This window comes from Ostrea edulis, chromosome 2, assembly GCF_947568905.1.
Source record: "Ostrea edulis chromosome 2, xbOstEdul1.1, whole genome shotgun sequence".
NCBI classification, from domain to species: Eukaryota; Metazoa; Mollusca; class Bivalvia; order Ostreida; family Ostreidae; genus Ostrea; species Ostrea edulis.
Window position 1 is genome coordinate 88084469 of NC_079165.1, and position 24395 is coordinate 88108863.

A 24395-nucleotide genomic window follows, 5' to 3' on the forward strand; every position below is an offset into this window, starting at 1 on the left:
GGCCATTATCTGAAACACTAATCACCCGTGAGTAGCAACTTGGTTTAATCTGTTAAGCGTAATTAACGGGCTCTTCTAGGATACCAAATTGACCGCAGATGCAGATTCCATTATAGTACCGAAAATTGAAGATTTTCACAAAACCAAAGATCTCACTCATAAAAAATTTGAAATAATTAGCAATTTAAAAAAATGTATAAATAAATTTAGGATTAATAAGTGATTGAAATAGCAAATTTCATCATTCTTCTTTCTAATGAAACCATTTTTGCGGAAATATCTTGATTTTATACAAAGTTATTTCAATTTAAGAAGTACCACATGCGCCTCATATTTCACTGATAAAACAGGCAGAAATCACGATAGTCCCCAGGGGAAGTAAATCACCAGTTACGTCAGTTATCTTGCTCCGATCGCTATGTGCATGGGGTATACTATTGATGAATGAAACGGGCACCTGTTGTGCAAATTTGACATTTTTTGATGAAGATTCAGTTGTCTTCAAGGTATCACACTGGTAATTGTCCAATCAAAATGAACTTAGTCAATTGTAGTTCCATATATTCAAAGAAATATTTTTTTCGTTGCGCGATTTTTCTCATTTCCTCTTCTTCTTTTCTCTTAATTTTTGCACCCCTGATTAGGAAATTTTGTGTAATTTGTAGAAATAACCAAGTGTATACAAAGGAACTATTTGCTGTTGGTAGCTGAGGCTACTTCCTGAGGTGTACTTCGGGTGTTTACACACATGTGAAAAACATGTGGATTTGAGGGTAGTCTTGTTTGCGGGTAATTTAATTTCGAAAATGCCGCGTAGGGTGGTGTTTTTCTGGTGTCGGCAGACGAGATAGGTAACATAGAACGTTTCTGACTGCGTTATTCGGCATCAATTCTGTAAACTGATTTTTAATGAATTTTTTTCCTCTATAGTAATATATAGTGAAAATAATTACCGGTGTGATACCTTTACATCAGTATTCCACGGAGGAGTGAAATTGTTTGGCTTAATTTTGGATAAGCTTTCAAATAATTTGCGCAATCATTTTTTCCCCCAGACACTGCCATTTTTGTGATGAAATAACAAGGCTGTCTTAAATTTAAAAAAAATCTAAACCCAAGTCATTAATTAAACTTCAGTTTTATTAGTTCCCAATTGTGAAACTGAAGAAGACTATAGGTTTCTGTCTGTCCATCCATTTTAGTGTGAGGTTTACTACTGTCTATCACTGAATCTTTTCTCATAGATTTCTTTTGAAATTGACATTGCTTCGTTTTCTAGTACCACCTGTCTGCGTAATCATTACCAAATATGGAGGTCTTCAAGGTCAAAGGGTGCATTGGCTGTTTCGTTTATCTTAACATGGGTCTACCGTATGATATTTAAGTACTTAAATGTAGTGTATATTTTTTTTTTTAAATACATAAAAATAAATTAACAATAAAATGTCTTTTTTTGTTGTTGTTTCATTTGGTGATGAAGAGTTCTAAGCAATCATTGCAGAAAAAATTGCATAACCCACTAACATGGTGCCAAATGTACATGTAGCTTTCTGATCAATTTTCCAAATTGCATTAATTTAATTGATATGTGGTTATTGAATAAGTAGATCAATACAGATGTAATTAGTTTCACTTTGGCTACAGTTGAATTATCCTAACATATAAGGTTTCTAAGGCCGGGTGTATTAACTCCAGAGGGATCCCTTCATAGAGATTTTCTGGTGATAAGCAAGGGTAGCAGTGTAATGGCCGGAGGTCAGTGTACCAGAGAAACATTATCCTTGTTCAACACTGCTGCATTTATTATGTGCAATCTTTTTCTTTAAAATTTGACTACCAAGTAACTCTGCAAATTGAAGCATTCAGTTACCACTTTTGCTTTGCTAATTTTAAAATCCTTAGAGTCGGTGATGATCTGAGGAAAATGTGTCCTTATTTTAGGAGTCTTACCTCTCTAAATGACCTGTCCATAACTTATATGTCATTTTAGTTTATGTTTTTTTATGAATTTTCAGGTGATTCGTGGGCGGTGTGAAGGAAGGTGTGACATCACAGTGGAGTCAAGGTCGTTCTGCAAAAAATGCCGCTTGGCCAAGTGTTTCACTGTTGGCATGAGGAAAGACATGATATTAAGTAAGAGGAAAGCTAATAGTCTTATAATGGATGACATGATGTGTATTAAGAAGAGAGCTTAAGGAAGAATGCTACACCACAGATTTGATATGGATGAAAATTGGATGATATGTACATTCAACAATATTTTGAAATTAAAAAATTTCAAATTCACTTTATTAGTCAAAAACTGCAGTTTTAGTAGAAAGTAATCTGAAAAAAAATTTAAAACCTTTGCTGGACTCAAACCAGCAATCTACAGTATAGCATGCTAAGCAACTGAGCTACTCGATCAGCAAGGCATTTAAGGTGGGTTGATCCTCATGTGACTTATCAATATTAATGGTTAAAAGTGCAAAATCTAGAGCTGTATTAATTTCCATTCAATATAGTTAAATTTGATCAATAACCAAAGAAAATGTGTATGTTGTCACATTTATAAAGATGTCAGACATAAAAAAAAAAAAAAACCGGAAGTACATGTTAACATCAGAAAATCACACATTTTCGTTATACAGAATAATTAAAATACTATTAGATAAAAACACGTTCAAATGACAAATTTTAAATGTCAACAGTATGGATATTTGGGAATTCATGTATAATAGACATACAATAGAAGAAATACCATTATAGGAGCTATTGCCCTTGACAACATTTTTTAATTACAAAGAATTGATTATCTATGGAAAATATAAACTTTCAAAATCAATAGTTTACCAATTTTTTTTTTTATTTTATACAGTGAATAAAATTCCTCTGAAAGATATATTTCTATCATGTGCAAAGTTTAATTTGAGAAAGATTTTTGCAAAAACCTATGACATCCCACGAGGATCGATTAACCTTAAATTGAAAAGGAAATTACCTAGACAAATATTGCTGATATTCATATTTTCATCCATGTTTTAAAAGGAAGTCGACCATTATGATGATGTGGTATACCTCCTTAAGTCTTCAAGTCTTTAAATGGATGAACTGTTGTCTTGTTTTATGATAGATATACTGATTGTATATATAGCTTTGTAAGACACTTTTAAGTTCAAGCATCTTTACACAGCTGTGGCAAAGTGAAAAATACCCACCGGCACCCCAAAAGATCTAAGAAAATTTGGAATTTATAACGATGGTGTATAGCCAGTACTGAATGTAGTGTGGTCTATTGTGCAAATATTTAACTAGAAAAGAAAACTAACAGAATATCATTGAATTTAAAATTCTGACCTAATGAAATAATGGCCTTAAGGCACTGCTTCTGCATGAACAATGAGGCAATTAAAACTTGAAAAAGTTTCTGTGTCAAATTCTTAAAAATGTTATGTGCAACATCATTTTCCCTGTAAAGTATGAAAATATTTTTTTGAAAACACAAAGCACAGGATCCAAGATGTAAAAAAAAATAAATAATTGGGTATCACTTTTCATGATGAATCGGTGACTATTTCATATTCTTCACCCTCTAGTCCCATCAGTCATGTAATTCTAAGCTTCTGAAACCGAAATTGGTTTATTTTGATTAAGTGCCTAAATTTACATGCATGCATTTAATGGCATTGTGCAAGTATAGTTGTGCAATAAATATATACAGTGAAACTATCTCAAAACTGGCCCCTCAGAAAACCAATCCTTCCTAAATATCAGTTGATTTAAAGTCCCAGCAAATCCTTACGAATAAATTATCACAAATGGGTCATCCATGTAAACGGGACAGCGGCCACTTTTAGGTCACTCGAGTCACTCAGGTGACCTAGTGCCTTAGGTGTCCGTATGTCATCTGTTAACAATTGTACATTTATAATTACTTCTTGAAAACCACAAGGCCACTTGTTACCATTTTTGGATCACCTGAGTAAACTTGGGTGGCCTATTGCATTTGGTCTGCATCTGTCATTGTCCTTCGTGCGTTAATAACAATTGAACATTTTTAACTTCTTCTTGATAACTACCATTCAAATTTTTTTTCAATTTGGTATGAAGCATCTTTAGGACATAAGGGGCATAAATTGTAAATTTCAAGACTTCTGCACCCATGGGGCATTAGGGGCAGGGCAAAAACTGCCAAAAAGTGACCATTTTTATAAAATCTTCTCCAGAACCCCACATGTATAAGAAAAACTAAATGCACAGTGATGTAGATCAGGAAGGCCTCTAGCTGCAATAATGTAGCCCTATCCAATTTTTTTTTTAATTCTGACGTTTTCGGGATAGGGCTACAATTCCATAGGATCTCCGTAATGGTGCAAAATAATTTTATGAATAACCGATAATAAACTCTGTGTATTAGTCCCAAATGTTGTTTACACCAAAAGGAGTACCAACTTTGTGCTCGGGCATGTATAATAAAGGTGTTTTTCATTAAATACAATGTACAGCATGCAAAATTCTTCGTCTGCTCCGCCATGCTTGTTATCGCGAGATCTCGTAGGTGGATCTAATGAAAAACCTAAGCATTGACAATCAGCGCGAAAATGTAGTTACTCGAGCCACTTCGACAAAGAAAGGAAAATCATATTGTTGCAGAAAGAATTTACACTCTGCTGTTCGGTTTTTAACTTGATATTAAATTCAAACCTTTTCAATACCGACGAAATAGCTTTCGCCTCCATACTTTTCCATTGATGTAAATACTACCTTATATGGCATAGAATGTATGTTCGTTCGCCCTAAAACGCGTTCGCCCATGACGCCGTTCGCCCTTATTCCCGTTCGCCAAGAGTCCGATCGCCCTAAAACTTGTTCGCCCATGGTCCGTTCGCCCTCTTATTAAGTTGAATGTCTGAAACATAGGAATCATTAATTTTTCTATACATATTTTTCTATAGATGAACCAAAAAAAATATTTTTCACGTATGCAACGGGTCTTAATAATGACCTGTCATACCAAATACCTGACTAACAGAAATTTACGACATTTGAAGGTTTTATATTAAATTTTGTAAGATATATTCCTGAATATGAATAAAAATACATTAGATTAAAGGCTATTAGAAATAATTTTCCCAATTTTTTTAGTCATTCATGAGATGCACGGGGGGTTGACCTCTGCCATGGTGGATAGTAGTTTGATGAAGTTTCAAGTTCCATCTCCTTATAAATCATTCTTGAGATCAAAGGACTGGTTTGTAGTTGAAAATCAAAAAATTCTTCAAAGATAAAACCGGTGCTCATATCCATAATGGGCCTATTAACGTCTCAATGTCTTCAATATTGCTTTCAAAACATCGCAAATCGTTGAGAAAACAAAGGAGCTGATTCCCCAAATTACAGTATTAAAAATAACATACATTTAAACTAATTATGTCTTTTATAAACACTACAATCAGAATTAAAATACCAGTCTATTTATTTAAGAAACTTAAAATTGTTAATTGCGAAAAAAAAAAAATCGATACGTAATAAATGTCTTAAAAAATAAAAAAAAGCTTAATATATACTATATACTATATATATATATGGCGAACGGGATATAGGGCAAACGAGGAAAAGGACGAACGAGAATTATGGCGAACCGACTCTGGGCGAACGGACGGACGCGAACATGTAGAGAGGGCGAACGAACCCGATACCTATGGCATATGCAAATGACTTGACAATCGGAAGTTTATACTTCAGTACATCAAACATGGCGCACAAATATGAATCGAGAAATTGGAATTTATCGAAATTGTTGAAAACGGTAGAATAGAGCCTCACAAATCTTAAGTTGCAGGTTGTAAATTTATATATTGACTAAGAAACATAGAATATCATTTTATTTACGTAAAGAAAGTCAGGAAATGTTTAGAATGAGCGCAAATGTTGCGGGAGTGAATCACTCCCGCATTTGCACCATTACGGAGATCCTAAGGAGTTGTAGCCCTCTCCTAAAAAAAAAAAAAAAAAAAAAAAATCAAAGAGGGCTACATTATTGCAGCTAGAAGGCCTCTACCAAACTTGTAAATTACATGATCTCCGGGGTAGAGGTTATGACTCAAGAGTGGGGCCAAACTTGGTATATAATATTTATGTGTAAAACATTTAAAAGACTTTTTCTTTAATGATTGTATCGTATATTGTTTAACACCCCTTTTGAAAATTTTTCACTCATATGGAGACGTCACCAATACCAGTGAAGTGCTTCAAATTAAAGCTTACTGACTCCAGGGTGGGGCCAAACTAATTGGTATACAGTATTTATGTGTAAAACGTTTATAAGACGTCTTCTTTAATGATAGTATTGTAGTGTAGACTTGTCTAAACGTTCCTCGAGAGAATTTTTCACTAATATTGAGACGTCACCAATACCGGTGAAGGGCTTCAAATTTAGTCCTATGCTCGGCGCTTACGGCCATTAAGTAATGAGGTTTCTTTAGCGTGCCACACCTACTGTGACGCCCACCCCAGACATCTGTTTTTAAGTTCATCTTCGAGGACCCGTGACATTCACACCTAATGCTGAGCGTTTGGCAATGGAACTGTCACTACCTGATTTAATGACTGAGGTCTGTTAGAACCCTGACTGTGGGGTGAACGCTTTACCTCTAGACCACAGCCATGATTTCTTTATTAGAATGAGCAGATAATTCTTTACCAAAATTGTAAATTTAATTATTTCAGGGGTTTTGGTATTAGGGTGGGGCCATATTGGTCAGTGATTAAATGTGTTACAATTGAACATTTTTAACTTCAGCTTGATAACTTATTCCAATTTTTTTTTCAAATTTGGTATTACGAAGCATCATTGGGACAAGGCTAACAAATTGTAAATTTCAGGATTCCTGCACCCCTGGGGCCTAGGGGGCAGGATAAAAACTGCCAAAATTTGACCAATTTTCAGAATTCTTCTTCTCTAGGACCCCACATGTGTAAGAAAAACTAAATGCATAGTGATGTAAAGCAGGAAGGGCAAAATAGTAAATTTTATGATCCCCAGGGTAGAGGTTTTGACTCCAGGGTGGGGCCAAACTTTATATATGTAGTGTATATATTATGTTAAATAATATCTTCTTTAATGCTATTGATACTAAATTGAAACTAAATGGATATTTAGAAGGAGTAAGTAGTCCTTTACCAAAATTGTCAGTTTATGATCCTAGAGTGGGTAAGGGTTTGGTTTCAGGTTGGAGCCAAAATTATTAGAGTGATTATTGTCTTCAATCTAATTAAAATTAGATGTTGGATCCGCTCGCATACTCGCTACACAAACATCTAACAACATCCCATAGAGGGTCACGTCAGAGGTCAAATTCGATTGACCAATGAAATCACCGCTGGCAAAATCATTGAATGTTTGTTGAAGCCGATAAGTCTAGAGTGATACCGAATTTGACCTCTGACGTGACCCTCTATGGGATGTTTTTAGATGTTTGTGTAGCGAGTATGCAAGCGGATCCAACATCTAATTTCAATTAGATTGTATTGTCTTTATCATTTAATTGACTTCTTGAAAGCTGATATATGGTATAAAAATTAAATGCATATTTAGGAAAAGCAAAAAAGATGAACCAAAATTGTGAATTTTGCAACCTGAGAGTTTTGACTCCAGGACAAGTCAAAATAAGTCATTTCGCATTAATGTTACATATATTATGCCAAGCCTATCATCATTATAGGCCCTTGTGAGGGCATATGAGTTTTAACATGTTATGTAGAGCCTATCATCAGTAGACCCATTTGAGGCCCGGCATTTAATCTTTTAGAACACATCTTGTTTTATATGTGTACTTTTGCTGAATATTAGAATTTAGCTGAGATATTCAGAACAGGAAATTTTTAGTAGTCCTTAGGACTAGTGATACTTTTAACTAGTACTCAGGTGACTGATAAAGCCAGTGGGACTAGTGATACTTTTAACTCATACTCAGGTGAACGATACGGCCTGTGGACTAGTGATACTTTTAACTAATACTCAGGTGACTGATAAAGCCAGTGGGGCTAGTGCTACTTTTAACTCATACTCAGGTGACCGATAAGGCCTGTGGGACTAGTGAGACTTTTAACTAATATTCAGATGACTGATAAGGACTGTGGGACTAGTGATACTTTTAACTAATACTCAAGTGAATGATATTGCCTGTGGGACTAGTGATACTTTTAACTAATACTCAGGTGACCGGTAAGGCCTGTGGGACTAGTGATACTTTTAACTAATACTCACTCAGGTGACAGATAAGGCCTTTGGGCCTCTTGTTGGTGTGCAGCATCTCTTGGATGAGAGGAATATAAATTGTGAAATTTATTACCATACCACCCATGGGGCCTCATGAGTGGGGCCAAATATGCTAAAGAGGCCATATCTTTAAAAAAAATGATTTATATGCTGCAAACTTCCATTTTTACTTCTGTAAATGAATAGGAATTATAGGCATATTTTGAAAGATCCGATAAACATGTGCACAAAGGACTCTATATTGAGACTTATATGTAAACATGAGATTTAATGTATGGGCTATGATATGATACTCAGATGACCGTTAAGACCCATGTGCCTCTTGTTCAAAATTAATAGGTAACAAATAAGTGTAATTTTCCCTCCTAGTATGGGACACTTTTTAAAAATATTGGCCAGAGGGGTGATTAAGACCCACCAGGTCCAAAAATTACCAACTGGCCAGGTGTGAAAATAACCCACAAGGAGGTGCGAAAAATACAAGTGGCCTTAATGATTACCTTTGATGTGAAGTGTAATCCCTACCTGACCAGTACCAGTGACATATGATTCTTAATTGCCAACAAAATTGATTAAACAGATATTGTAGACTATATGATGAATGAATAGAGTATCGATCGACATTTTCTTGCTCCATGCTTTCTTTTGGATATGAGTGGCAATGAATAAAGAACAAACTCATGAGTATTAATGATAGTTATGAAAAGATGCATTTTAATTTTCTTGATCTCCATAGACTGAAAATTCCTAAGAAATATTCAAATTGTAATTTTATAAAAGTACAATGTTAATTACATATAGGTGACAGACACTTGCAGAGAATGTTAGTAAAGAAACCTATTTTCTTCGTGTTTTTGTTTTGATTCAAGAATAAATAATTTTAACGGTATTATGGGATGCATTAATAAAGGTCAACCCAGCCAATTAATTAGATGTACGCTGATAATTATGGATCTTGGTGAACTGCTATTGTTTACGTGCGTCTACTTTAAAAGCTTGGGGGTGATTACAGCAATGATGCAGCTTTTATTATACTCCCTGCAACAAGTTGTGGGGGGGGGGGGGTATATTGGAATCAGGTTGTCCGTCTGTCTGTCCGTCCGTCCGTCCGTCTGTAGACGCAGTGGTTTCCGGACTCTAAAGCATTATCCTTTGCACCTACCGTCACCATATCATACATATGGACTACCCATGGGATGAAGATGTTCCCTATCGATTTTGAGGTCAAAGGTCAAGCGCACTGGACATGGAAGTAGCAATATGGTTTCCGGGCTCTAAAGCGTTATCCTTTCCACCTACAGTCACCATATCATACATATGGACTACCCATGGGATGAAGATGTTTCCTATCGGTTTTGGGGTCAAAAGGTCAAAGGTCACGCGCACTGGACATCGAAGTAGCAATATGGTTCGGTTTGTCATGCCATTTGTTTTTTACACTCAGAAAAGAGGTAGTTTATACCTATTACCAACACCCTTTGGGAGATTGGGGTAAGCGGGGGGTATTCTTAGTGAGCATTGCTCACAGTACCTCTTGTTATTTCCCAGTTTAAACCATTATCAAAAATTATTTTCTTTAAAATTGCTTCTTATATGACAATAGGTGTTAGGTACGTGTTTGTTGTCTTTATAAAAACATGGAGCGAAGAAGAAAGATGGATTGATAATTGAGATAATTAAACCATCCTTAAATGCTAATTTAAGTTCTTAGCTGGCTATACCCCTCTAATCCGACCGTAAATTCAATCAGTATGGTTTAGAGAAGTTTCACTGATTATGTATGCATACGTACACATAGATATACACACCATGGAAATGGGTATTTTCTGTTCTGCAGTGGGCAATTTTTTGCGATTTATTCCTTAAACGGACTGGTTCACGATTTTTGAACAAAATATTTTTTATCTTTTATGTGAAACATTAAAAATATAGCTCATTTAATGTTGACGGCCAACATTTTGACCGTCTGAATGCAAGAATAAAAGCAATATTTTAGCCCTTAAATCTGTGTTATGTAAACAAAGACTTGAGTATTTTTATGTATATACAAACAAACCAGTGAAATATTAACGTTGCAATATAAAGCATCTTAATTTTGGATAGTCACAAATTTTAACTTTTAGATGACACATTTTACCCGAAGAATGCTTGAAATGTGAAAGATATAATAAGATCAATAACCATTTCTTTAGAACATTTCGTAAACAATAACATGCAGCAATCTTTGTTTACAAAACAAAAAATAAACTCTCTAAAATGAGCTTCTGTGATAATGTATAACCTTCATTTTTATGTGAAATCTTTTAAAAACATTAGACGGTAGATTCTGATCATCAAAAGTGAAAAACAAAATTTTGGGGGAAACCCTTTAAGGTTGCAATTGGAAATTATATTCTGCATTTTCAATTTCTGCAGTTGCATTATAACTATATATACATGTACCTATATGTATCCTACAACATATATTTTGCGATTATGATTTTTGCTGATTTTTCCTATCCATAAAATTTTCCCCAAAAATAGACAACCACAGAAAATACCCTTTATACCTTTGTGTGTGTGTGTGTGTGTGTGTGTGTTACCAGTTAAAGCAAAACATCAGAGTCTCTAAAAAGTAATTTGTTAAATTGCTCCTGCTCACAGTGCAGAGCATTACCTATTGTTTTTGTGCTTAAATTTGTTCCCACAGTGAACTAAAATATATACAGTAAAACTCAAATATAGCGAAATTACGGTTATAACGAAGTGAAATCGATTTCCCCGGCAAATTCTACATATATTCTATATAAAAAGCTGCGTTTATAACGAATACGGATATAGCGAATTTACGGATATAATGAAGTAAATTCCTATTCCCCTTGAATTAAAAATGTAGGTAAAAATCACCATTTATAACGATTGTTTCATTTTATACTCGTTGTGGTTCTTAACAATCGCTTTCTTTGGCCATAAAGGATCCATACTTGTTACAAAATTTCTGTATTTTTAAAGAGGATGTTAACCAAAACAATACTTACACATACGTTTATTGGGAAATTCATTAACAAAACAAAAACAAAAAACAACACAGTCTATGATTGACAGATATTTTAAAAAGACATAGATTGTTTGTATGTATTACACATCATTCTGTTGACATTTTTCTTTCGACATGTGCTTGTGTGATTAAAAAATCCATCAAGATAAATTATCATATATAAATCAGTGTATATATATATATCTTTTATAAAAATATTTTTTCTCGAAAATATATAGGCTTAATTTCTCTTATAGACTATGCAAACGCAAGTATATCGATTGCTACTTTTCTATATAACTGATATACATATGGAACAAATCAGTTTTATAACAAATTCGCTATATTTGAATTGTAAATTCGCTATAAACGTAAAACAAATTATGCGTATAGCGAATTATTGTAGAGTGTCCGCAGAAATTCACTATATCAGAGTTTTACTGTAGCTATGAAGTATATAACTTTTCCTTTAAGATAAAAATTAAACAAAATTTACAATAGTATTCTGCAAATAAACAGATGTTTCTTTTCTTATCTTGAAGATGATGAACAGAAACAAGTAAGAAAACAAAAAATCATCATCAACAAGTTACGAAAACATGGTCAACTTCCTCCGGAGGATACCTACGCTGCCACACAACAGGATGTCAATGACTCCTTAAACGATCATTTACGTTCACAAACACTTCATAATCTGCAGATTTCTTTCCCGAATTTGTCTGACAAAGAGCTGGGTGTCCTGATGAAAATGAAGACCGAATCATTTACCAATGTTAAATTTGCTTCACCAGACATCAAATATCCAAGCTGGAATGAATCAAAGGAGGTTGTGGCCGAAATCATAGCAACCTTGCCCGAGATTGATCAATGTATACTCAACGAGTTGATGATTGCTCACGAGCAGAGCTCCTTCTTGGCAAACACTACAACTCAAATAAAGGCTCCACCCACAAATGCTACAGAGTTTGTGAACTTAGCTGAGGGATTTGTGAGAAGGATTATCAAGGTGGCTAAAAACATAGAATTCTTTAAAATGATTAGTAAAGAGGATCAAATTTCCTTGCTTAAGGGCTCAGTGGTAGAAATTATGATGCTGCGATCAGCAATTAACTATGATGTTCAAACGGAGTCGTGGAGTTTCAGCACCATGAAGTGTTTGACAAAGACCCCCACCCCATCATCAAGTTCTGATTCATTGTCTCAAATGAGTGGAACCTCTCCTTCAACAGCGTTACAAGGTGGAACAATTTCCCAGGGAATGGGAGCACTATCTGAAATGGGGAAAATGGAGGGATTATCGAAGGAAGAGGATTTGAAGAGATTGAAAGAGATGATGAAGTCGCGGATGGAAGGGGGAGGTGGAAAGAGTAGTGACACCGAGGGGAAAGTCAGTGCAGATATTCTGAAAATGGGAGGATCTGAAACCTATAACATGTTCTTGACTTATTCCAAGTTCATCAAGTCTCTGATGAGAACAATACATGGGGATCTATTGGCATTGAAGCTTCTGATCATGATGTCTCTGTTCTCAGCAGACAGACAAGGTGTTCAGGAACACGACAAAATTCAACAGATCCAAGAGTGCTATGCTGGAATTCTACAAAAATATGTACAGAAGAGATTTCCAGAGGACAAAATCATGTTCGCCAAAATTGTTATGAAATTGACAGATCTTCGGAACATTAACGAAGTACATACGAAAATGTTGCTCAAAATGAAAGTGGACAGTATAGAACCTTTGTTGATAGAAATATTCGATTTGCCAAATGAATGAATGCTTGATTCCCAGTGAAGGATGCACCATAGACGTCATTATACAGCTCATTGCTCAGTTGTTACTTCTGCATCGTAATGATGGCAATTTCAAATTTCACAACTCACGAACTTCAAACTTGCAATGTTTGAATGATATTTAGATAGATGAGATTTATCTGAACTAGCTACTCATACTCAGAGAGAGAGACAGAGACACAGAGAGAGAGAGAACATTTAGTCTAAGTTTACATTGTTTTGCTAAATCTTGTATAAAGAATTTTTGATGTTCAGTGTCAACAAATTGGAAGTAATCCAGCAATTTTTGGAAGAAATTGTAAAGCGTTTCAGAAATGTTGAAAACATTTTATTTACATTTTCCAATACCCCAAACAGTACATGTAAATCCAAAGTTTGATTTATCAATGTTTTTCCCTCCATTAGATTTCAAAGTGACCTGTGGGATAGTGGACCTTAGTTAATTGCTGTTTGCATACCTCAATGAGAAATGCTAAGTTGTAGCAGTGTTAAAGTCATTATTTAAATCCTTCAAATAGGAGGCATTAAATAACATGTTTAGTGTATATTTTGACTTTTACAGCTATGACAGCCATACAAGGTTTAGTGCCAAACATCAACTTTGTTGAAGACAAGTAAGATAAACAACCACTAAGTGTTAGTATGGGTTGTCAACCCTAACCTCACACTTACAAAACAAAGGCTCTACTAATTTAGATTTTTAGACATTTCACATTTTTGGGAGTGATCAACTTTCTAAGTCGTCCAACACAGCGTGCATGGATATATTGCTGGGGACGTTTGTGTGAGCCACATCACACCTTCACCTTTCTGTGATACATAAATGACATAATAGAAAATGTCAACTGAAAACATGTGTGAAATGAATTTGAAAACAATTTTATTTTTCCAAAAAAAAAGAAGGAGGGGGGAACAAAGGGAAAAAATCATCTTGGGACTTTTAAATAGATTATCCTCTTAAATGTGTACCAAAATAAATCTTAGATATATCATTTCCTCACAAAAAGGTCTCAACAGACTGGAAAATTCCACAAGATTTACTCCTGTGAAACAGTTTCAAATCTTGTATGGTTACCATGATCTCTGTTTTGTTGAAAAATGTGTGTTTTGAAATTTTTTCAAAACATATAGGGTGAATGTGGTTAAAGTTGACCCCTTGTTATTGTATTAAATGAACTATATTTCTTTTGAATTAAGATATGGGTCTGGTCAGGATCTTCATTATAAAAGTAAGGGGACAGTTAATGCTTTAAAAGCATTTTTGTTATTGCTGAACACAATTCTTTGTTGGATGTTGTGCTTGTACACTGTTGTGATTTTTCTATACTGTGAACTATGACTAGAGGATATGACCTGTATGTGGTCTGTTCATGCTAAAGACTTGCGACTGCATGTGCATCATTTTCTCACCCGTGTATTCAAATTTCACTGTCTTTTTGTGGAAACGTATAAATTTGATTTTAGGAGACCCAGGGTGTACAAATCAAAATTTCAAACTAGAAGTGGAGGGGGTGAATTGATTACTGACTGTTACGGTTCAACTGTTTTCTTCAGTCTCATCGAATCTTTATAGAAGTGGAGGGGGTGAATTCATTGCTGACCATTTTCTACAATCTCATTGAATCTTTATTTTGTGCTCATTAATTGTTACTTGTTAATTGTTTACTTCCGGTGATGTCGGTTACTATATCCCAGTGTTTAGATACTGAACTATTCCAGGCTGTAAAGCTGTCGACAATGAAGACGTGAGACACATATCCTGTTACCTAAATATCTGTTTATTCTCTTCAAGAGTCGCTTCTACGTGATTTTTGTTGTTGCAGATTTTCCTGTATGTTAATAATGAAGAGTCTTGTACATAGATTTAAAGGGGATATGGTTAATGGTTGAAATTTATTGCAAAGCAAACAATTCTGAAAAATGGGCAACAGGGGAGTTGGTTGCTTGTAGGATGTTCATGGCTTCTATATCCCTTACTTGATAGTGTTTTTTAAATTAGATTTCTGGCTATCACTGGTTATGAATTAAAAATGGTATTATTTTTTAGTGCTTAAAAGGTTCTGCGTATTGATGATGTGGTGAACTATCAGCTGGACTGAATTTCCAGTGGAAGTCATGAAGCATTATGTATCCTCCTAGCATTACCATCTATACATGAAAATAAACAATTTAGAGAAATCAATGAATTATAGGCATAACATCTGAAATCTGGTGACTGTCAATAGCTGTATGTGTGCAGAAAATATAAAGATATTCCTTGACAGTACAATTCTTCTCATTTAGATTTTTAATTTTTAAATGTATATACAGACATGTTTAAAGTTACTATGCTTTTCTAAACAGATAAGTAAATTGAAGATTACCAACGAACTTAATTTCCATGACTCAGGACACTTTAATTCAAAAGCATGAGTATTGTAACAAATGACTGCCATGTACATAAAATTTACAACAGAACAATTCAACATTTTACTCCATGTTTGAACTTTCCTGTGCAAGCAGAATGACTAAATTTTACAGTTGATGTCAGTTGGTGTACAGCTTCTATATAAGGCCAAGTAAAATTAATTAGTAGATTATCATTCCTGCCCGCCCCTCGAAAATCGCCCCGCCCCGATTTTTTTTATTTTTCAAAATTACGATTTCCGGATATTTTTATGTCCGGTCCGGTATCGTAAACGTACTTTGTTTCACTTTGCCTTTTAGAAACCCAAATACACATGTAATTATGATTTATAAAGCCTTTTCTCAATGAGAGAAGGCATTTTTGAGGTCAAGAATACCATGGTGAAAAATAAAAAATATAAAAAATAAAATCCTCCCACCCGCCCCATTTTTTTGTGAAGTTTCAATGATAATCTACTAATTAATTTTACTTGGCCTAAAGTGAAAGTTTTCAAAGAGTTTTGAAATTTTCATGTAAACTTTTGAATTAAAGACTATTTACATTATGAATTTGATTTAGCAGAAAATAAGGTTTTTGAAAATGTTTGATTGTTTGATTAGTTTGTTTGTTTGTTTGAAACTTTGTAAACAATGAATAACTGGAATTCAAGACAGTGTTGTGTCAGTGGTGACCAGCAGAGCTACTGTACTGTCTAAGACATTGTCATCATGGTATAATTGCTGTCATCATCTGAGCTTTATGAGATAATGTAGATAGAAACTCAGAAGAAGAGTCTGGTGCATTTAATGATAGGTTTGACTGAAAGATGTATTTTTGTAATAAGTATTTAGCATTTTGAAAACCTTTTGATAATAGTAAGGAACTATATGAGTTGACCTTTTTTCTGAGATTGAAATAGATGATCGTGGCCAGGTTTATCACGACGTCTAATTATAAACTCATATGAGCATTTAGCGATTGAAGTTTTGTCGTCTGTCAGATTGAAGTTTTGTCGTCTGTCAGTTCCAATGTAAAATCTCTAAAAATAATTTATATTGGACCATGTTTATAAGTATATTAAATTCTAAACCTTTGACTTTTGGATCTAATACAATCTAACTTACTTGACATGAAACATTATTCAAATTCAATTGTTGATTCGCTCCAAGAGGTCACTAGCTTTATGTAAAGTGCTACAAATGTAGACCCATGTTAGAACTCAAGCTTATGCAGTGGAGATCGCTATGCTCACCCTGACCTCAGATGTTGGTCTCTTCGGATAATTTCCTTACTGTCAGTCAAATTCTGAGGGCTTAGTAACGCATCATGAAGACCCACAGTTGCAGTTTGTTAAAGTAGTACTTTATATTGTGTAGGGCAATCTTATTCTCATCCGAGTTGCATTTGCTTTTTGTGACGTCACAAGAAAGGGTTAAGGGTTGGATCTCTGTATTAAGAGTGAGCAATGTGTCCCATCTAGCGGCTTTTCCGATCTCTCCTCAGAGGAAGTGTCAAATAAACTTGAGATAAGATATACACTGTTCTCATAAATTTTCTTTAAAAATAGCACATTATTGAAGCAATGAAGTGTTAACGAAGGTGTAACAAACTATCCACGGTACAATCTGTCCAGTACGTTGATATATATATATATATATATATATATATATATGTTGTTCTATTTTTTGTTATGTTAAGCTTTGTAGTTCGCCTGGATTAATGTGATATGTTATGTAATAAATTCAATCTATTCTGTCTTTGCTTCCTTTGGAGCACGTGGGCGTCGCTGCTCTGTACGGAAAATTGACTTGCGCATTGGTGTTTAAAATGAAACTAGAGAGGATTTAGTTTCCATGGGGTACTACTAAATAGAGTACTCTGGTAAAATTTCTAAATCTAATGCAATTTAAGTGTTTATTTGTATGTATACCGCTTAAATAAGCATAATTATAAAATAATATTACAATACTTGGTTTTTAGCGATATTTTGACCAGAAAACATTAAATTTTAGAAGATTTACGGCATCTCGATCCCGATTAGATGGGATCGTGATCAAACGGTAAACTGTAACTTGAAATAATCCCTAAACTAATGAAAACAAACACAATATATTCCAGATATACATTTATTAGGTTAAAATAAAGTGTAAACATCTACGAGCAGTGGTTAAATTGCATTAAATTTTGAAATTTTACCAGCGTACTCTAAAGAGCTCTAGTGTACTCTCTTTAGTAGGACCGGTTTCCATGTGATCCCTGCATGACGTCAGATAACAGGTAGTAAGTGATCTTTCGCGAAGGAACTGGCGTTGGTGCGATAAAGAACTCTCACTGCTACGACCATAAGCGCCATGTCTTGATCTAAAGATTTACGGCAGTTCTCTTTAATCTGGCGACGTCTCTACATACTGAAAAATTCTCGAATGTAACGTAAAACAAGATACTAAAGAAAACAGGATAAATTACGCAACAATGTTATAGTAATTGTGGAACTGGCGAGCAACAACGTCAATGGGCCAATAGCAAAAAGTAATTGTATTAATAGTAATTTGACAAATTTTCTGATGTGGACTTGGTTTTACTTACACTGAAAAAAAAAATATTTTCATTACCTATACATGTATATATTATAACATGACCTCCGTGTCAGTTGACCCTGTGATCCCATACATTGAAGTTCATATCCCAAATCATCACCTGCATAGGGTGTTTATATCTCTCAACTGATTCGATACGAAAGAGCTTGTTCTGTATATGATCAGTTTTGAAATCGAGTCAGGCTACTGACAAACAAGTTGATGGTGCAGGTGTTTCACCAGTCTCGTTTAAAGTCAGCATTTCATAAATTCTATGGTTGTTATAACGATCTAGATTGTCAATACAACCTATCATTGGGTCAAATGCTGTCTGACGTGTTCCATACCGATTGTTAAGCCGTTCTTGGCACACTGATTTTGACTGCGGATAACTCCGTTTACCTGATCAAGATATAGGGCTCACGGCGGGTGTGACCGGTCGACAGGGGATGCTTACTCCTCCTAGGTACCTGGTCCCACCTCTGGTATATCCAGGGGTCTGTGTTTGCCCAACTTTCTATTTTGTAATGCTCATAGGAGTTATGAGATTGATCATTGTTCGTTATCTTCACCTTTCTGAAGTTATTGCTGAAAAAGTAAATATAATATTTTTGATAGCAGGCCACTTCCTCTGATTCATGACCCCGAAGGCAATTCCAGACCAGCTTTTAATTACAACAATCGATGGTACAGTTATGAATATCCAAGTCTAACCTTTCTCCGTCCTTATCCTTCGATCACGTGACCCCAGGGACAACTTACCATTAGCGTCTTTCAGGGATATTATCTAGTCATAACCTCATCATTAGCCCTATCCTTGGTGCATAGTTATATGAAGCTATCTCTTGTGGTTGAAAAATAGGACCAAGGTTAAAATCTTGGACAAGAAAGGTCAAATCTGATTTTTGATCCCCCATCAAGTGTTAAAAACCAGCCCTATGGCTGTTAATTTAACATGTGCCCATCCTGATTGAAAATGGCGTTTGACCTTTCATTTCACCAATATAAAGTATGAAAAATGAAGATAACGAACAGTGATCAATCTCATAACTCCTACAAGAAATACAAAATAGACTGTTGGGCAAACACGGACCCCTGGACCACCAGAGGTGGGATCAGGTGCCTAGGAGGAGTAAGCATCCCCTGTCAATCGGTCTCGCTCGCCGTGAGCCCTAACCCCTGATCAGGTAAACGGAGTTATCCGCAGTCAAAATCAGTGTGCCAAGAACGGCTTAACAATCGGTATGAAACACGTCAGACAGCATTTGACCCAATGATAGGTTGTATTTGGCAAACTAGATCGTTATAACGACCATAGAATTTGTGAAATGCCGACTTCAATCGAGACTGTTGAAAGCCCTGTACCATCAACTTGTTTGTCAGTAGCTTACCTCGATTTAAAAACTGACTATACACAGAACAAGCTCTTGCATATCGAATCAGTTGAGAGATATAAACACCATATGCATGTGATAGTGGAATATTGCTACATAAGTATGAAAAGTTGACGATGGAGAAGCTGAAATCATCCCGTTTGTGATACAGTTGAGTTGTCAGTTTGCCGTTACAAGTTTTAAAAATTATTGTGCAAATTATTGTTTGATTTCTAATTGTGTAATTTATAATACATGTATATATAGAGGGAAAATTACAATTATATTGAAATTGCATTGTTCAGGGGTCTTTTTAAAAACAATTGAATTACGAAAAAATAGCAGTTGTGGACAGGTCAATGCTATCAAAACTCAGGTATACTGGACTTCCTCAAGATCTAAAGAATGCCTGTAGGTACTGACTGTTATTGTTATCAAAACACCTCTTGGGGTAGCTCCAGACCACAGTGTTTGCAGATGTCACTCCACCTGAGATCTATTGTTAAATGTTTGATTGACAGGCAGCCTATGATTTGGGGGTGTTAACTTAAAATTGGGTTTCTAAAATCCAAAGTTGGTCAATATCCCACCCGTCAATGTGATGGACAGCACCATGGATAACTAATGTGATTGATTGTATATTGTTTAACGTCCCACTTGAGAATGTTTCACTCATGTGGAGAAGTCACCATTGCCGGAGAGGGGCTGCAAAATTTAGGCCTATGGTCTGTGCTTTCGGCCTTTGAGCAGGGAGGGATCTTTATCGTGACATGGGGCCACGGTTTTGCGGTCTCATCCGAAGGACCGCCTCATTTAGTCGCCTCTCGCGACAAGCAAAGGGTAATGAGGACCTATTCTAACCTGGATAGACAGCACCATTGGTACTCGTAGTCAATGCGATGAACAGCACTATTGGTAACTAATGTGATAAACAGCACCATTACGATAGACAATACCAATAATATGACCATTTGTAGCTTTACCGATACATAAGTATGGATTGAAGTGAATTTTATGCCGAATCTGCGATATATCTGTCCTCTACTCTTGTGAGATCTGGCCTTCGTTAATACTTACAGACACACAACAACTTGAATATATACAAAGGCATTTCTCAAGAATCATTCAAGGATTTTCAAAATTTTCTCCAACACTTTCCAGCATTTCAAATATTGGACTGTGGACCATACAGGGTTATATAGACAAGTGTCGCCTATTGTTTCTAGGCAAACTTCATAGGTCAGACCAAACGTTTGTATATTATAAAGTTTATAGATATCTAGTTGATGCTCAGGTATCTGAAAATATTTTTCAACCAAAATTATGTTACAAACGGCAGAAAAATATCAAGTTATTGACTTATTCAAAAACAACAGTACCACAGTTTTTAACAGATATGATTTTCCAAACTTGTTATTAAAGCAATATGGTTAACAGAAGAAAGACAATGGCAATGGTTTGCTTCTCTTTCCGTGGACACTGATATGTGCTTTTTCAGGAAACTACACACAAAGCTGAGGCCTAATAGATTATGGCAAATTGTTAAGGACGACCCGTCCAAAAGATTGTTGATGAACTTTTTTGTACAAGTGTCTTCAATGAAAATTGTTTGTAAATTGTGTCCATTATGTACTAGGAATACGCATAATCTTAATATGCATCTTATGCTAAGCTGTTTTAACCTTTTGGAAGACGGACAAACTATGCTTGAAAATATTCTACAAATACTCAGTGTAGAAGAGTATGCTTTGTTTGAATATCAAGATCACGCATGCCCAGATCTAGAGGGGGGGGGGGGGGGGGGGGGGGGGGTCCGGACACCCCCCCCCCCCCCTGGAATTTGCAAATATAAAAAAATACAATATAACGATTTATAAGAAAAATGAGTTGACTGTTATTATAAAAGGTTTGACCCCCCCCCCCCCCGGAAAAAATTTCTGGATCCGCGCCTGATATGAATGGCAATTTTTATCTTTAATCGGTTGTGTTCAAGGTACAAGCTTTGAAAATATTTCTTATACAAAATGGAAGCAAATCATGCTAACTGTTGCAAATACATTGTATAAAAATAGAGGGTTTTTTTGCCATAGACTGCCGTAATCTGTAGATTGTAATCATTAGTTTCTACGGAAGCCCATTAGTGCAAACCGAAACTAAATAAAAAACGAAATTATTATATAAAAAGCGAAATTATTACATGTATATAAAAAAAACGAAATTATTAAATAAAAAACGAAATAATTATTATGTAAAAAACGAAATTATTATATAAAAAACGAAAACGAAATTATTATATATAAATTTCGTTTTTTATTTAATAATTTCGTTTTTTATATAATAATTTCGTTTTTTCATTTAGTTTTGGTTTGCACTAATGGGCTTCCGTAAGTTTCAAATATGTACATAATATAAATATGCTTTTCTTGTTCTGTTCAAATAAGTTTACAATTTGATTATGATATACTCTCCATGAATTTGGAGGAAATAAAGAATATCTTATCTTATATATACATACAAACATACATACAAAAATACGAAAGATAACCCATAAAAGCTCGAAAGCTTATTTCCAATGGGGTCCTTTGATGAACGGATGTTTGCGCTAGAGGATCATTTACGTAATGTAATTTTAAGTGTACACATACTAACATAATTCTATTATTCCATCTTTAGATAGCGAAAAAAAAAATATCCAGTTCATTTTATCTGTTTCACGGTCCCAAAGTCCTGATTCATTATACTGTTCGTTCAGCAAACGCTGTCAATGGTGAAATATTGAAGCCAATATTGGTGGGCCATCCGTAAAGATCATTTCCAACATCGGTCATTCGTAGACAATAAGCAAGACTTGTGTGTTCTAGCTAGATGTCCTATTTTTCCTTTTAACCAAATCGACAATAAACCACCTTTTACTTCAGACAATGGCGATGATTCCCCCCCCCCCCCCCCCCCCCCCCCAATTCTTATGTGTTCTCATCGACCAATTAGGAACTTTTTAACGTTGTTGTTGACCAATCAGCCATTGCTTTCTGTTAAATTCTTTCATAAGTTTTGTCTTTTGCATTATGTTGCATGGAGTCAAAATCTGGTTGGTGTGTTTCTGATCTTATACGACAGTCCTTCACACAAACTAATCCCTACCGATGCACATGACACAGCAGAAAATGCGTAATTTACAAAAGATTCAGAAGTAATGTTGATCGACCTTCGATTTTAATTTTAATTTTACATAATTTAGTCCTAGATAAAACCTATTGAATTACAAATTTCTAAGATAAGGTTAAATTTCATTGAGCAATTTTAAAACCCGAAGAAAATGAGGGATAATAAAAAAGATTTTGATTTTATTTCAAGTAAAAATTGTATATCTAAGAAAAATGTTATATATCCGTAGATTCTAAGCCTACAGACAGTGATTGTTTAATGTAATTTTCCTTGAAGACTGCAGATGGGGATTTTTGATATTTTACCTTCACGATATGCATCTCTTGTTAAAAAATACTGTTGTTATCGAATGTTAGTTAAGTTTATGGAAATGCACTTTTGGTTGATACAGAGGATAACGATATGGGGGGAAAATGAAATTCATATCCACAGACCAGTTTGAGCTTTATGCTCATAAAATGTGGCCGATTAAGATCAGACTTTTCGCTTGGTGGGGTTTTCCTTCAGTTGTATGTCCCGGGCCTGCATTACGTGGTCATTATTGACTTAGCGTAATGTCCTAGTTAGCTGATATTTTCTATACAGACCAATTTAGATTATCCACATGAAATGAACGTATTGATGAAGGTGAATCATAATTTAAGCCACATTAGCATCGTTGTAAGAGAAAGAAATGGGGAATTGATCATGTGATAAGTCAGTACATGTTATTGTGACTCATTCCGCATCTTGTTCAAAGTTTACCAGTACCCGTGTTTGGTCGGGACCAGTCCTTGCTAAATAAAAGGACTCCTCATCTTTGGTTGGGGCCAGCCCTTGCTCAATATAATAGCCACTCATCTCATGTTTGGTCGGGGCCAGCCCTTGCTCAATATAATGGCATAATGGCCACTCATCTCATGTCAGGTTGGGACTAGCCCTTGCTCAATATAATGGCCACTCATTTCATGTTTGGTTGGGGCCAGCCCTTGTTCAATATAATGGCCACTCATCTCATGTTTGGTCGGGGCCAGCCCTTGCTCAATATAATGGCCACTCATCTCATGTTTGGTCGGGGCCAGCCCTTGCTCAATATAATGGCCACTCATCTCATGTTTGGTCGGGGCCAGCCCTTGCTCAATATAATGGCCACTCATCTCATGTCAGGTTGGGGTCAGCCCTTGCTCAATATAATGGCATAATGGCCACTCATCTCATGTCAGGTTGGGGCCAGCCCTTGCTCAATATAATGGCATAATGGCCACTCATCTCATGTTTGGTTGGGTTAGCCCTTGCTCAATATAATGGCCACGCATCTCATGTTTGGTTGGGGCTAGCCCTTGCTCAACATAATGGCGACTCATCTAATGTTTGGTTGGGGCTAGCCCTTACTCAACATAAGGGTCCCTGATATTTGGTTGCGGTTAGCCTTTACTAAGTACTTAGGTGACCTAAAATCTTCTTCACAAGAACCACTGGGCCAAAAAAGCTGAAATTTACATGGAAGCTTATGACATAGTGGATATTCAAGTTTGTTAAAGTTATTACCCCTAGGGGTAGGGTGGGGCAATAATAGGGAATCAAAGCTTTACATGGGATTATATAGGGAAAATCTTCTCAAGAACCACCGGGTCATAAGAATGGGGATTTAAGTGAAAGCTTCCTGATATAGAATAGATTCAAATTTGTTCAGATCACGACCCTTGGGGGTAGGGTGGAGCCACATTAGGGGATCAAAGTTTTACATGCTGATATATAGGAACATTTTCTCCAGAACCACAGGGCCAATGTAATCAAACTTGATACAAATTATACTTAGGTGAGCTCAAGTTTATTCAAATGAAGAGCA

General features: G+C 35.4%; 1 protein-coding gene across 5 annotated transcripts in view; it reads left to right on the top strand.

The window, feature by feature from the left end:
• LOC125681421 (nuclear receptor subfamily 1 group I member 3-like) overlaps positions 1–17206 on the top strand; it is a 124292-nt gene extending 107086 nt beyond the window's left edge. For all 5 annotated transcript variants that reach the window (XM_056155340.1, XM_056155342.1, XM_056155339.1 and 2 more), the window contains 2 exons: positions 2016–2133; positions 11819–17206. In XM_056155340.1, coding sequence (XP_056011315.1) covers positions 2016–2133; positions 11819–13050 — 1350 coding nt within the window. In that variant the 3' untranslated portion in view covers positions 13051–17206. The remainder of the gene's footprint in view (positions 1–2015; positions 2134–11818) is intronic.
• The last annotated feature ends 7189 nt before the right edge of the window (positions 17207–24395 follow it).